At 47.3% G+C, this 14,356-nt stretch overlaps 1 protein-coding gene across 1 annotated transcript in view; it reads right to left on the reverse strand.

Moving 5' to 3' along the window:
- COL22A1 (collagen type XXII alpha 1 chain) overlaps positions 1-14,356 on the reverse strand; it is a 266,483-nt gene that overhangs the window by 27,025 nt on the left and 225,102 nt on the right. The window contains exons 41-47 of the mRNA XM_067531757.1: positions 13,959-14,036; positions 10,348-10,383; positions 9,453-9,506; positions 6,651-6,695; positions 6,119-6,166; positions 2,369-2,482; positions 632-685 (exon numbers count right to left, since the gene is read on the reverse strand). Coding sequence (XP_067387858.1) covers positions 632-685; positions 2,369-2,482; positions 6,119-6,166; positions 6,651-6,695; positions 9,453-9,506; positions 10,348-10,383; positions 13,959-14,036 — 429 coding nt within the window. The remainder of the gene's footprint in view (positions 1-631; positions 686-2,368; positions 2,483-6,118; positions 6,167-6,650; positions 6,696-9,452; positions 9,507-10,347; positions 10,384-13,958; positions 14,037-14,356) is intronic.

Below are 14,356 nucleotides of genomic sequence, written 5' to 3' on the forward strand. Positions count from 1 at the left end.
TTACTAGAACCGTTCAGGCACCGTAGCTCAGTGTTTGTCAATGACCCTTGAATATGAGGTTGAGATGTGGTAAATAGCTAATATGATCAGCCCTTGGTCCAGCGTGTTTCAAAGTAATATTGGGTGCCATAGATAAAGTGATTGTGGCCATTTAAAGGAGACTGGCAGTTCAGTGCATTCTCAGTGTAGCCTCCGGCATACTAAATCACTGGTTATATCCAAACCCTTCAGGCAAAGAATTTTTCAAGTAGAAAGGAAGGTGCAGGATTTCAAGTGCTGAAGCTCTTCCTCCTTCCACAGGTGAGCGGATCCAAACTGACAGTAAAGTGCCCATCCTTCAAATCCTTGCCTCAACATTCCCATTGAGACCAAACTCGGCATGGAGGATCAAAACCTAATGGGTCTCTATAGACAGAGAGACGGCATGCTAGATACTATGTTACAGTGCTGCGCTGTTCTTGGGGAAGCTATGTAATTCTGCTCTCCAGGGATGAAACTCAGAGGTAGCCCAGGGCCTGTCTGCCACTCAAGTTCCACATAAGTTCTGCCCTTTTGCATTCTGCTTCAACCTTTGCTCTAAATAGGAACAGAGAGTCGATTCAGGTGATGTTAATGGAGGAGAATTACTAACCTTTGGACCATCCACCCCTGGAGGGCCTGGGAGACCCCTGGGTCCAGGGTCGCCCTACAAAAAAGAGGAAAGAGCACTCAGCCACACTAATAGATTACAAAATCAGAAAGACACAGTAAGTGATCATCAACCCATCACGTCTGGAACCAACAGACACAAGGACAAGCTTTCAATTTGACAGTTTAACAGAGTTAGGACTCAGTCCAGCTATCCAGGATGCTCTGTGCCTGCATGATAAGCTCCTGATTACAATATATGGCATCAGAGGGACCCATCAGCACCAAAAGGCCAAGTGTCTGTCTTAAGGTTGTCTCTTATCCAAAAGACAGGCCAGCCACGAGAGGGAGACATAATCGTACTCACTTAGCTAGTGTATTACAAATGCACACTGGTGCCAGCCCTGGTCAGTCTGTGGGATACAGAGAGTGATAAAGGGATTCAGCAAATAGGACTCTGTCCTCTGTCTGGAATCAATGCCCCAGCATGGTGCCAGGGTGCTTTGTTTTGGATAAAATATACAACCACAGTCGTGGCTGTTTGTGGCAATTAAACAGCCCACGAGGCTATGTACAAAAATAAGTGGTTTCCCAGCTGAATTGGAGGAAATCACATTTTGCCTCCCCAAATCCCCTTACAGTTTGAGTTGGATATGGTATCCCTCATGTCCTGTCTTACACAACTGCTGTGATCCACTCCAAGATAGCAACCTATGAGTAGCTGGGAGAAGTGATTCCTGCCTCTGTTTTTTTAAGTGCTTTGGGGTGAGAGGCACTGTGTAAATGGAAGATACGGGATGACAAGAGATATGCATGCGAAAGCACAATGGACGCATGGGGCCAGACTATCGGTTGCACCAGTAACTCCATTGACTTCTATGCCACACACACACAATGTATAACACACAAACTGAAGCAGAAGGAGAGGGAGCCACCTAGGTCTTGGAGGGAGGATGACAGAAAGACCTGATAATTAGAGCAAAGGGATGGCTAGAGATGCGGGTACTTATGCGGTATTGGACATGGCGCGTGTGGATTGAGAGTGGAGACCCACAACTGTTCCTCTCCCATTTAGATCCCTACATATTAAGAATCCAGTTCTGCAACCCTTATTCTCAGCGAGTAACACATATTCATGGACCCCCTTAAAATTCACTCCCTCACTCCTTCCCTCAGGCCATCTCCTGACAAACAGGAAATCCATATAACTGTCACTGAGCTACTAGAACTGTACTCCAGTCCTCTGCTCAGCCACCCTGATTCTGCTGTTTCCCATCCTCTTCTCTCCATTCGTGTAGCCTCTCTGCCTTGTCTGCAGGGGGCATGGCTGACAAGTCCTCTCTGGTTTTAGCGGGACCCTCCATTGTACGTATAGGAGGTGCAAGGCAAGGGAGATGGCTCCTGGATTCTAGGCTGTTCTCAGAGCTACAGCAGGTCCCAAGATAAAGTAGATCCCTGAATTGTTGGAGGACAGAGTGCGTGCTCCAGTCACTCCTCCTGGCCCTTCCATCTGTCCCGGTTCTCCCTTGAGGCCCCTGCACAGCCCCTTTATGCTACCAGAGCAGGATAAAGTGCCCATAACAGGAGCTTGGCTTCAGCCCAATTCCTGGGCTTGAGACCTGCCTATGAAGCACCCAGGGCATTGCTATTACTATGGAAATCAACACAGTCATATGAAAATAAGGTTAAAAACGGTTATAAAAGTGATCTTGAGGCATGAACCTTACTCCAGTTCTCTTACCATTTTCCCATTCAGGCCATCCCTACCCGGAGGTCCTTGTGCCCCTCTATCACCCTTCAAGCCTGGTATTCCAGAGAGTCCCGGCAGGCCAGGTGGGCAGTCATTGCACACGTCCTACAAGAGAAGAGGCAACACTGAGACGAGGACAAGTGATGAGACTGAGGCTCCCTGCAGGTCCCACAGCTGCTCGGCGTGAACTCAGCATGGGGGCACTCCGGGTGTACGCAGTAGCTCTTTGTGCTCCATTTAGATCAGTGGGAGGTCACAGAACCGCCGTGGCACCCAAGTGGATATTTTGGGCAGTCTTCAAGGGGGCCAGATGAGTCACAGCTCAGGATACGATTCTGTCATGGATTCCGTCGCTTTCTGGACCTCCGTGACTTCTGCTGGGGCAGGACCGGAGCCAGAACAGCGGCCAGGAGTCAGCCCCGGGGCTGCCAGAGCAGCGGACCCTGGGACAACTGGCCCGTGGCCAGGGCAGCAGCCCCTGGGGCCATCGGAACAGTGGCCGACAGCTGCTGTCTGAGCAGTGGCCGATCTCAAAGCAGCAGGCCCCGGAACAGCGGCCGGTGGCCGGCTTCTGGACCAGCTGGCCCACAGCCCAGCCTGGGGCTGCCAGAGCAGTGGCCCCTGGGGCCACTGGACCTGGATCAACCCCTGCCAGGAGAGCAGCAGTGGGTCTGGAGCAGCTGCAAGCCCCAGCCGCTCTGTTCATCCCCTCCCCGCAGGGTATTTTTAGTAAAAGTCAGGGACAGCTCACAGGCGTCTGTGAATTTGTGTTTATTGCCCGTGACCTGTCCCTGACTTTTACTAAAAATACCCGTGACAGAATCTCAATCTTAGTCACAGCTCGGTATCAAAGCCAGGACCCCAGCCTGGGCAGAGAGGAGAAACGTGAAGCAGGAATACAAAAACCAAAAAATTCTTGTTAACTTACAGATTCAAAACAGTGTCTTATCCAGTCTCAAAAGCTAGGCTGAGTCAGCGCTTGGCGGGCAGCTCTCCAGGGAAAATCCAGGAACTGCAGGGAGTTGGGGGGAGCTCGTATTTTATTCTCTCTAGGTTCTTATACCACGCTGATCACCGCAGTATCCGAGGGCCTTCCAGTAGTGCATTGAGCAGTGTGACTACACAGCTGTCACGTGGTATTTGCTCTCTCTCATCCTCCCCCCACAGGGAGAAACGGGCGGTGGAGTGTCTCATTTTGCTGGAGTATTTGGTGTTTTTACATACACACCTGTTGCTGTGTCTTTACGTTAGAGAAGGCAGGTTAAAGAAACGTGCCCTGCACTTGGAACGGAAGGTGGTGAGGTTTGTGATGCTCCTTAGTTTTGAGGGGTGCTCAGACCACAAACTCACTGTCCCTGGAGAAAGCAGGATGGGGGCACTTGCTCTCCTAGTTTGGACTAAACCTGTGGTCAGCAGAGTGGTGGAAGGCACTTGGAAATTACAGGGAGAAGTGAGGCACTGTCTATTTGTGGTGATGACAAATCTCCTGGCATTTGTTGCAGGAGTAGATATGTGCCACAGTGCCCTGGGCAAATTCCACCACGGGGGATTACGCTGTCTTCTTCAACTCTCCTTTGAAGTGTCAGCTCACTACATTATTCTTTATTTCAAAATGCACCGGGCAAGAATACAGAATTCCTAGCATCACCCCCTGAGACTCAGCCTCATTTCAGTGCTGGGTGAAGTGAAGCCTTTAGACAGAGAAGCAGTGCAGTCCATTGGATAGTGCAGGCGGGCTAGGTTCTATCCCAGCTCTGCCAGTGATCTGTTGTATGACCTTGGGCAATGCACTTTGTCTCTCTTTTCCCTGCTGCTCCTTGGATGTCTTACCTACTTAGAACTTAGAACCTACTAGAACAATGGGATTCTGCGCTCATCTGGGGTCTTTAGGTGCTCTGTAGTACAGAACAACATCATACAGGGCACTCTGCATTTGGGAGCTTTTGAGAAGAGATGCTTTGTAAATACAAGGTTTCATCTCAAGGTAGCACCAGAGAGGGCAGCTGCTTTCAGGTCTAAGAAGGAGGCCAGTTAACAAGTCATTTTTCAGTGCCTTAATCAATAGGTAAAGATTTCTTGCCATGTGCCTAGACTGCTTTAAAAAAATCTCTCCTCTGTGCCCATGACCATCAGTAAAGGTTTTGCAGCTGCTCAGTGTCAAATACTGAACCATTTCCCATGAAATTATCTTCATGGACAGCAAAAACAAACCTACAAACCACCGTTTTCAAATGTGGGCACTTAATGGTAGGCACCTACATCCCCATTTAGATACCAAATGCAAGCATGGCCTGATTTTTAAAAGGCACTGAGCACTGACAGCTCAAACTGACCTCAGCAGGAGACATAAGGTCAAAGCATTTTTGAAAATCAGGCCACTTTATTTAGAGGCTTTCAATGGCATTTAAAGCTTAACTCTAGGCAATTATGCTTGAAAATATTTGATCCTGACACTTCACGGTGCCAGTTCAAGCCCCAGTAAAAGTTAGCGCAGCAACCTCAGGGCTGCTCTAACTTACACCAGCTTGTATGGGCCCCTTCTAGACCATTGATCTGGAGGAGATTGCTGGAGCATCTCTCACCCTGGCCATAGCCCCTTTGGTCTCTAAGATGTAGCTGATGGCACCAGGTGACAGTGTGACCATATTGTAGCCGGGAGGTGTGGCTCCCTCTGAGATTGATGAAGAGGGAGAACCAAACCCTCCCTGGGAGTTGGAACCCAGAAAGACAACATCTGACCAGAAGCAGGTAGGCAGGGCTAGGCCTCTAAAACCCAGGCTCGCTTAGTCAGGGGCCAGCGGCCGAGGGAGAAGAACACCTCTGCCTTGGTGCTCGAGCCTGGGGCTGTGCCCAATGTCCACCCAGAGGAGAAGCTGCCGGATTTACCCACAGCGTGGGGCCCTGTGGATCCGGAGGATATGCCTGAACTGTACAACCTGGAGGAAGGCCTGCCCGAGCTCCCTACTGCCAGGGACCCTGAGAATGCACCGGAGCTCCCTGCTGCCTGGGGGCCTGAGGACTTAGAGGAACTGCCCTCCGCAGAGGACCCCGCACAATTTCCGGACCTGCCGCTGATTGATGGGTAGGGGCTCGTTGGACTCCTGCACGCCTTCTACCCCAGCGACCCAGAGGGAGACGACTAGCCCCGGGTACTCTAGGGAGAGGGTGGGAGGAAGCAGCCCAGGGAAGCTGACTACGGTGTGGCTGAGTGGACACTGGCTGTGAGTCAGCGCGTTTTGGCCAGAGCCCTGCTGACCTAGTGACGGGAGACCCCGTCACTTACAGGGCCCTGGGCTGGGATGCACTGGAGACGGGTGGGCCTGCGTCCCCCTCCCCCCTTCCTTCACCCCGACCTGGGGTGAATGCCGGCTGAGCGCCAGAACCTGTCCTTTACTGCCTGCACTGCTCTGCCTAAGGGCCAGGCCACAGACTGCTGCTCGCCTTGTCTGAACCAAGGCTCGCCCTACTGCGGGCTGGAGGCGGCCCCTTAATTCGGACTCCGTGAAGGGCGTAGGCGCCAGGAGGTGTGGCCTCCTTCTGAGATTGCTGCAGAGGGAGAGCCACCGGCGCCGCCCCCTGCAGGGGATCTTCTACAGTATGCACTGCAAATTGCTTGCACATCTGGCTGTTTAGAATGTTCAGATGCACATCTGGCACTCACTCTTCAGACATATCTCCATGGCATTGCATCAACTTAAAAGAAAAGAACAACATCATTGCAAAGGCAATTGCAGCCCGTACCTTGACTAAGAGATTTATGTCCTCGGGAGAAAGCAGAGAGGAGGCACCCTGGGGAAGGAGAAATCCGTTTTTTAATACAATTTTTAAAAGTAGGTTTATACAATGAGATGCTGAAGGTAAATTTGCATGAAAATGCCTGTGATTTGGTACTGATTTTCTGGTGGTCATTGGGCCAAATATGTCTCTTGCCAATTGCATTATAAATTTATTAGAGTCCAGGGATGGACTGGGCAGTGCATATGTAGAAAATACAGATTCTGGCCTTGGGTTTTATATGCAGATACTAAGAAAATGTTGTTACAGGCTTTGGCTTTCATTTACATACAGCGTATTCAATTATTTTTATATTGAGCCAAACCTACCACAGATGCATCTAGGCTAATCACTCTTCACTCTTAGTACTCGTAGCTGGTCTCCTGGCAAGACGTGACATTTAACTGTCACTGTGAAGGATGGGGTAGATGGAGGTGCTGATAAAAAAGGGAGAACAGCAGAATTGTTTGGGATTTAATCTAAAAGTGAAATGACATACTGGCTTTCCAGGAGGTCCTCTTTCCCCTGGATTTCCAGGTAAACCCTATGGACAAGGAAAAGAAAAATCTGAGATTATCTCACAATAAGACCTTTCTTCTATTCCAAATCCTCTCACACACACATGCAGACTATCACAGGACACTGCTTATTTGTATGTACTGTCACACAACCGTGCCAGCGTTGGGACACTTAAACATTTCTACAAGAACTATTCATGTATTTAAATTTTGATAGCATTAGAATCTACCTCTCTCGATCTCTCTCAGTTTCTGAATCACTCACTCTCATTACCCATCCAACCATCCAACCCATCCTTGGTTTCACTCTTAATTCCACTGGAGTTACTCCACAGGCAAATCTGCTTCATCGTGTTTTCATGGTCACTTAAGCCACAGGTAATACTTGGTCAAGTTCCAGCAGTTTCAAGGAAAGATGGATGAAGCATTAAAAACCAAGAGACATTGCAAGATTGGGCCCTTGGAGTCATTTGTAGCACCACTGAGTCGCTCGTGGGATTAGGTTGATACCAGTTTTTAGAAACGTGTGCATGATAGAGAAAGAGAGAGATGGGCAATTGACCACTAACGTGTCAAGCACTGAGACCTGAGCCTGGAAGGGGAAGGAAGAAGTAATATAACAAGGAATGGGGTATATAGGAAGTGCCTCTAGAAGGGCCAGAATCTGGCAGCATTTGAGAACACCACCCTTGAGGTGCCTGCCACTACCCTAATTCCCCATTGGGTCAGGCCTACATCTGTGTGGCAAATTGGTCCACAAAAACGTTGGCTGGTTCATTTCAGGCGACTGGCTGTGTGAAATTGGGCAACGTGGCTGGTTTCACAGCAAGCCCCTGCACAAGCTCTGAGTTCGACATTTTCAAACCTGAGTGTGGAATGCAAGGCACGTAAACAAAAATGGCCCAGTTCTCTACGGAGAGGCAGAGCGTGGAGAAGCCTGATCCCTCGCCATCGGTCAGCAGAGCTGCAGAGGGTAAGGCACAGGGTACCCTCCTAGAAAGGGGCCCAGGGGGCACGCTCCCTCTGGGTGTCTGGCAGCACGTTTCCTGCTGTCTACAGTTCTGCCAGGGCTGAGCCTATGAGGCACCATTGAGTCCTGTGGAAAGGTCCTGCCTTTTACATTGCACAATCCTGGTCTCCACTGCTGTGTGTGTCCTGGAGTGACAGACTCCATCGGTGATCTCCCCATGAGAGACATCTGGCCTCAGCTGGGGTGGAAGAAATCAGAAGAAATTTCAATTGCTCTTTGCCCGTGTCTACACGAACGCTGGCGTTCAAAGAAGGGCCCTTCTGTGGGCCTCTTGTCTTGCTCTGGCTTACGAAGATGAAACTGTGGTAATGAATTTCAGTGGGGAATAGCCTGGGAACTGCAACTTCACTCACTGAGACGCGTGTGAAGGAGAAACTTGTCTTATAAGGACTCTTTTGGGGAACTCGGGAAACGCTGGCACAAGGACACATTGCTTCTTACTTTGCTTCCTTGAGACAGACACAAATCCTGTGGTTAACAGAGTGCAGACACCCCTGGAAGACTAAGGCACTTTACCTTTCAGCTAACTTTGCTGTCCACTTTTAGCCAAGACCAGTTCCCAGCACCCTCTCTCCCAAAGGGAGCAGAAAAATGACTGCAGGGATGGTCCGTACTCATGGGGAGCTAATGGCACTCAGCAAGACAATACTGGCACAAAGAGAATCTTCTTTATGAGAAAGAAGGAGATAATTCACCCCCTCTTCTCTATGGTGTGGTGAGGAAAGCGAGGACACACCTACAGAAACCCAAGTGACCCACGGCGGGAGCGTGCGGAAAGAAAACAAGAGGTTCCTTTCCAAACCCCCTGGAGGAAGAGAGGAGAGACCCATTCAGACTGACAGTACATCTCTTTGGGCCAAACAGGTTACCTCAATGGAGCTACACCGGGAATGAATGTCACCAATGACTGTTACATCAGTCCCTCGATTTCTGAAGCCGTGGCGTATATTTTTATGGGCCTAGAGCACCTGGGATTCATTTCACGTCCTACGGTGTCATAACAGTGTGGAGAGGAGAGTTACATGAGGGTGCTGCCTCTTCATGTCCCAATATTATGTCAGCAGGTGATGATGCCGTGTTGCCCCCTTTACACATCTCCGGCAGCCCATCCGACCTCCACCAAGGACAGGTTCCTAGCGCTCGGCACTTGCTGATCAGCAAAGAGCACCCTCCTCCTTCCCCAGAGCAGTGCTTGTGACACAGCAAATGTCTACAACCCAGGGGCAGGGATCAGATTCCCCCAGAAGAAAGGTGAGGACCTTCCTCTGCTCCTCAGCACTGAGCGCATTACTTCTGTGACGCGCACTCTGGGAAGGCAGGAGTTGGAAGAAAGGCTGGGAAGAAAAAAGCCATCAGGGACCCTGGCCCAAGACGCCTGTTTTCAGAATCAGCGAAATCATAAACCCAGGAAAGTGACTGGCCATCTTGACGCTTCCCCTGCCAGTGCAGGATTTTTCTCTGACAGTATGGCTTCTTCGGTGTCGTTCTAAATGGCTGAGTGATGGGTTTTCCCCCACGTGCCTTGAGACAATGTTCCACAGTCTAATATGTCTTTTAGGTCATTCTCCCCGGTGTTTCACCTAATTTTCTCTTTGATTAATTTTGCTCCATCATTATTAATTATACCTCCTTGGATCACCCTAAAGAACCACCCCCTGAACGGGCATAAGCAGTTTTATTTTTAGGTGACATATTGACTGTAGCAGCCTTTTTAACTACAACAAACACCTAAACTCTCACTTTGGTTACTTACATCCTGCCCAGTTGATCCCTGAGGGCCTGGAATGCCCGGTAAACCTCGAGGTCCCTGGTAAAACGAGAACAAATAAACCGGATCAGAAATTTTGCCATCATGTTTGTCCCACATCCAGCTATTTAGCAGTTGCCAGAACTCCCAGCCCAGCAGCTACTAGAACCCATTTAACTAGCAACACTCCAACATCTGAACTGACTTGCCAGAAAAATTAAAATTGCATTCTGGGCTAACATCGTGCCTTCCATTGAAGGAACTCAAGGAACTTTGCAGCTACACATAAATTAAGCCTTGCAACCCTTTGATAGCCCTTTCACGGGTATGAAAGGCTAAGCATAGGGAGTGACTGACTCGCTCAAGGTCATGCTGCAAAGAGGAGACTAGAACCCAGACATCCTGCCTCCCTGTCCCCTGCCCTAAATGATAAGCACAAGGGGCAAGTTCTGATCTCCCCATATCACTGTATGTATCAGGATTAACTCAACATGCTACATTTACACCAGTGTCAGCACAAGTCAGATTACGCTAGGATTTTATCATGACCAAGTGGTAGACTGGTGAATCATGGCTATCTTGTGAGGGGTTAGATACAACAGGAGTGAGACAATGTATTTTTATTTTTGGCCAAAAGTCCAGCAAAATACTTAATCATGCGCTTCACTTTAAGCATGTGAGTAGTCCCATCGACTTCAGGGTAGTATTAGAATTAAACATGAGCTCAAGCGCTTGGCTGGATCACGGCCTAAATAATTCGAGTGTATCCTTCCATCATGATCAGGCACCCGGGGAATATAAACATGCCTTAACAAAATCATCAATAGATAATGCCACATTTGGCAACACTGTGACATCCCCCTCTGTAAAAGCCGGGTGTAGTTAGCAAGACATACTGTACCGATGGCCCTTTGTCTCCTGCCGGTCCCGCAGGGCCCTGTAAACAAATAGCAACAACACACATGAAGAGGCCAAAAGAGCCTGACATTAATATCATGTGACTGATCAAAGAGCAACAGAAGCTTAGAGTTAATGAAAAGCATAGCAGGAGCAGTCAGGAAAAGGAACAGAATCAGCTTGGCAGGAGGTCACCCTGAAGTGGATGAAGCTAGCAGCAAAGAGAGTAAATGAAGGAAAAGGAGTGTAAAGGAAACAAAAACTCTCATAATGCTGCGCCCAACAATCTTCCAGGCAGCTAGTGACACCAGAGTATAATCGGGAACAATGTAAATGAACTCAAGGCACAGAGCCCAGTGGGTTCACAGCAGCTGCTCAATGCAGTTTAACAAGCTGTTTAATCCACCAAGCTGAAACCCCTACTGCCCTGGGGGCAGGAGGGAGAGGGAGAGAGAAATCCCCTTACAATAACCAGCATCAAGGCAGTGGAAACAGCTAAGGAAACTTCCATGAGGAAATATCACCATGAGTGAGAGTTCATCCGTTTCCCATGAAGCGTTTTCTCCCTCTCTCCCTGGCAGCATGGGTAGGATGCACATACACTGCTAATATTTAGCATAATGTTTTGCAAACATTCACTTCCTCCTTGGAGAGGCAGAAAAACAAACATTTTTATCTCCACTGTACAGGTGACATTTCGAAGGCTGCAAGAAGGGTCAGTGTCAGAGCTGGGATGAGAACCGAGAGATCCTGACTCCTAGCCAAGGGCTGGAAATGCTAACCACATCCCTCACTCACAGTGCTGCTAAAGGCCCGATTTTGCAATCCTTACACAGGTCAATAGCCCCGGTGAAGTAATGCAGATTCAGGTGCACCAGTTTTCAGTTTTATTTAAATATTTTTTTGTCCATTGGTGCAAACTCATTTTTGGTGTAAGCCCAATGGGGCAGATTCTGATCTCTTATACCAGTACAATAATCAGCTCCAGAGACATCAATGCTCCAGATTGACCAGCTACCAGGGTTGCTGAGATCAGAACTAATGGAGTTATAGCAGAGAGGAATCCAACACCATGATGCTCATGATTAAAAAACCCACAAACAACTAACCAAAAAAAAAAAAAGAGAGAGAGAGAGAGAACCCCTCTAGCGAGAGAAATAAAAAGCCAGCTTTTTTTTTTTTTTGGAAGCAGAAAGGGAAATAAAAGTCAGGGCAGTGCTGGAACTAGCCTCACATCATCATCTCTGCAAGCAACAGGCCAATATGGAAACAGGCTCCATATCTATATGCATGCCCATGACGCATCCTAGTAAATGGCAATATCACACTTGTCGTCTTTATTGTGAGCAAGCAGCCTGACTTTTTCTGACTCAGGAAAGAACAATGCCCAGAAGTAATGCGAATGATGTACACAGTTGAGACAGATTCTGATACCGTTAGTCTAACCGTTCATATTCATAGATACATAGATTTTAAGGCCATTAGGTCATCCAGTTTGGCCTCCTGCAAAACACAGGCCATAGAATTTCTTCCAGTTACTCCTGTTTTTATGCCAGTAACTACATCCCTGTGTAAATCACATTGGGGGGGAGGGGGAATACACGACTGTGTAGATGGCAAAAGTATTACAATTTCATGGACTTTGCAAGGAATGAATTTTACAAGTAAATGTAGCCAATTTCAAGGACACAATGAATTATACAAGGAAGATTCATTCTGTCCTTGAAACTGACTATATTTAATTGTAAAATTCACTGTGACTTTGAAATTGACCAGCTAAGGTAAATTTTTTATATTAAAGACTTTAAAAGATCATGGTTTGGGGGCATTTTCATGATTCCCATGCTCTCTGTGAAATCATGAGTTATATAGTACCCTACCAATAGCTAATAAATAATACACAGGAATGACACACCAGGATCCACCGAAGCTAATGCATTTTCTTAATTGATATTTTAATTTTAAAATTCTCATTCATGCGATTGGAATTAATTAGCCTGGTGTGATCTTAATCACTTTTAAAGTACGGCAATCATGCCTGAGAGGTTTTCAGCTTACCGAAGGAAATACAAACTGTCATTTTGAAATCATGGCAACAGTGATATGTGATATGTGCCAAAGAAGGCGCAAATCAGTCAGCCTCACCAATATGTTAGTCAAAAGCCTGGCACATTCTGAATAGTATGTGACCCATGGGTAAAACAGAGGCAATGATGCAGGGCTCAATATGTTGTTAAGAGCCAGGCAGGGTATTACATGATTGACCTTCTGCCTAATCTTCTCTAAAACAAGAAGTCCCGCACATGGGAAACGCAAACTATACAGTCAGCATTTATCATCAGTTACCACACAGCGCTATAGCTTACCACAGCAGAGTTATTTCCTGTTCCAGGTATAAGGGGAAAATGCAAAATCTAGATACCACTGCATGGTATTGCTGTCAAGTATCGACAACAATAGGAGCTATTATCCTAAAGGCACAGTATCGGTGTATCTGGGGATTCACAAGTGGTTACAGAGGATTTTAGGGTGTTTGCTACCTTCTGATGGGTGTGACCAAGAATAAAGTCTGTTCACACACTTACACACCTGAGGCCTGAATTTGTAAGATTCTGAGCAGCATCTGAAAGGTGAGGAGTGCCTCAGATTTCATTGATATTATCGGGGGTCAGACACACTCATTATCTGGCAGGCCCAGAACCCAATGCCATAAAAATCCAAACTGTCTTGAGCATAGCACCAAAGAGGAACTTTGCTGCCTATCGAAGGGGAGAGGTTTCCAAAGGTAGCAGACAGAGCGGTAGGCACAAAGAGGTATCATTGCACATGATCCAAATAAATCTCAATTGAAAAGTATTATAGACCTTTAAATAGTCAATATCCTACAAACAAGAAGTTTTAAAAGGAATGTGGATCTCTTGAAAATCAGGTTTTAAAATATTTTCATATCCTTCTATTTCTTAAGACTCTGACTACAGCATAGACGCTCTAGTCAGAATGCTTAATCATTTGCTTCAATTTACTAAAACTTAATAAAGTCGGAAAATAATGGTATTTCCTTAAAATATATTTTTGGTTACCTAGCCTCAACATGCGAGCTGGGGAAATGTGAAGTCAGAAGGGCTTCACTCTAACAGTGAAACTTTCACTGGTGGTCTACTGGTGTAAAATGATAATCTGTACAGTAGCTAAGTAGCTAGTGAGACCTGCTGTGCAAAGAGAAAAGCATGCATCCCAAAAGACATTGTGTTCAGTGTGTAATGACACAGATCTCTAGTCTCATGCAGAGACAATGTGTCAAACCACACCGATAATTTTAGGAGCAGCAGAAACCGACAACCACTTCCATAACATCTTCTTGTCTTCGCCCTGGGAGGGTGGGGGGACAGGGGAAGGAAATAAATAAATAAATCCACCAGCAACCCATATGACAGAGGTGTAAACATCTGGGCAATGCCAGTTTCTAGAGCTGTCAGCAGTTTGCAATTGCACTGAATAAACAAACAATAGAACTGCATGGGTGTTCATCTCACAGCTCAGTATTCAATGCTCATCCTGGCAGCTGGAGATGTGTGTGTCCTTGTCATAAGTGAATGAGGTCTCCATAATACTTACTGGAGGTCCAGCTACTCCAACTCCTGGTGTACCTCTGTCTCCTGGCTGGCCAGGAAGACCAGGAACTCCCCTATCTCCCTGAAACAGTGAGAGAGGAAAGGGTTAATAACAAGCAAGGGAAAGCGGTGGACCTGATATACCTTGACTGTAGCAAAGCTTTTGATACAGTCTCCCACAGTATTCTTATCAGCAAGTTAATTAAGTATGGGTTGGATGAATGGACTATAAAATGGTTAGAAAGCTGGCTAGAATATCAGGCTCAGTGGGAAGTGATCAAAGGCTTGATGTCTAGTTGGCAGCTGGTAACAAGCAGAGTGCCCAGGAGTTGGTGCTGGGACCAGTTTTGTTCAACATCTTCATTAATGATCTGAAGGATGGGGTGGATTCCACCCTCAGTA

This window comes from Emydura macquarii, unplaced genomic scaffold (assembly GCF_026122565.2).
Source record: "Emydura macquarii macquarii isolate MOO-44397 ecotype Brisbane River unplaced genomic scaffold, CSIRO-AGI_Emac_v2 contig_369, whole genome shotgun sequence".
Classification (NCBI taxonomy): Eukaryota; Metazoa; Chordata; order Testudines; family Chelidae; genus Emydura; species Emydura macquarii.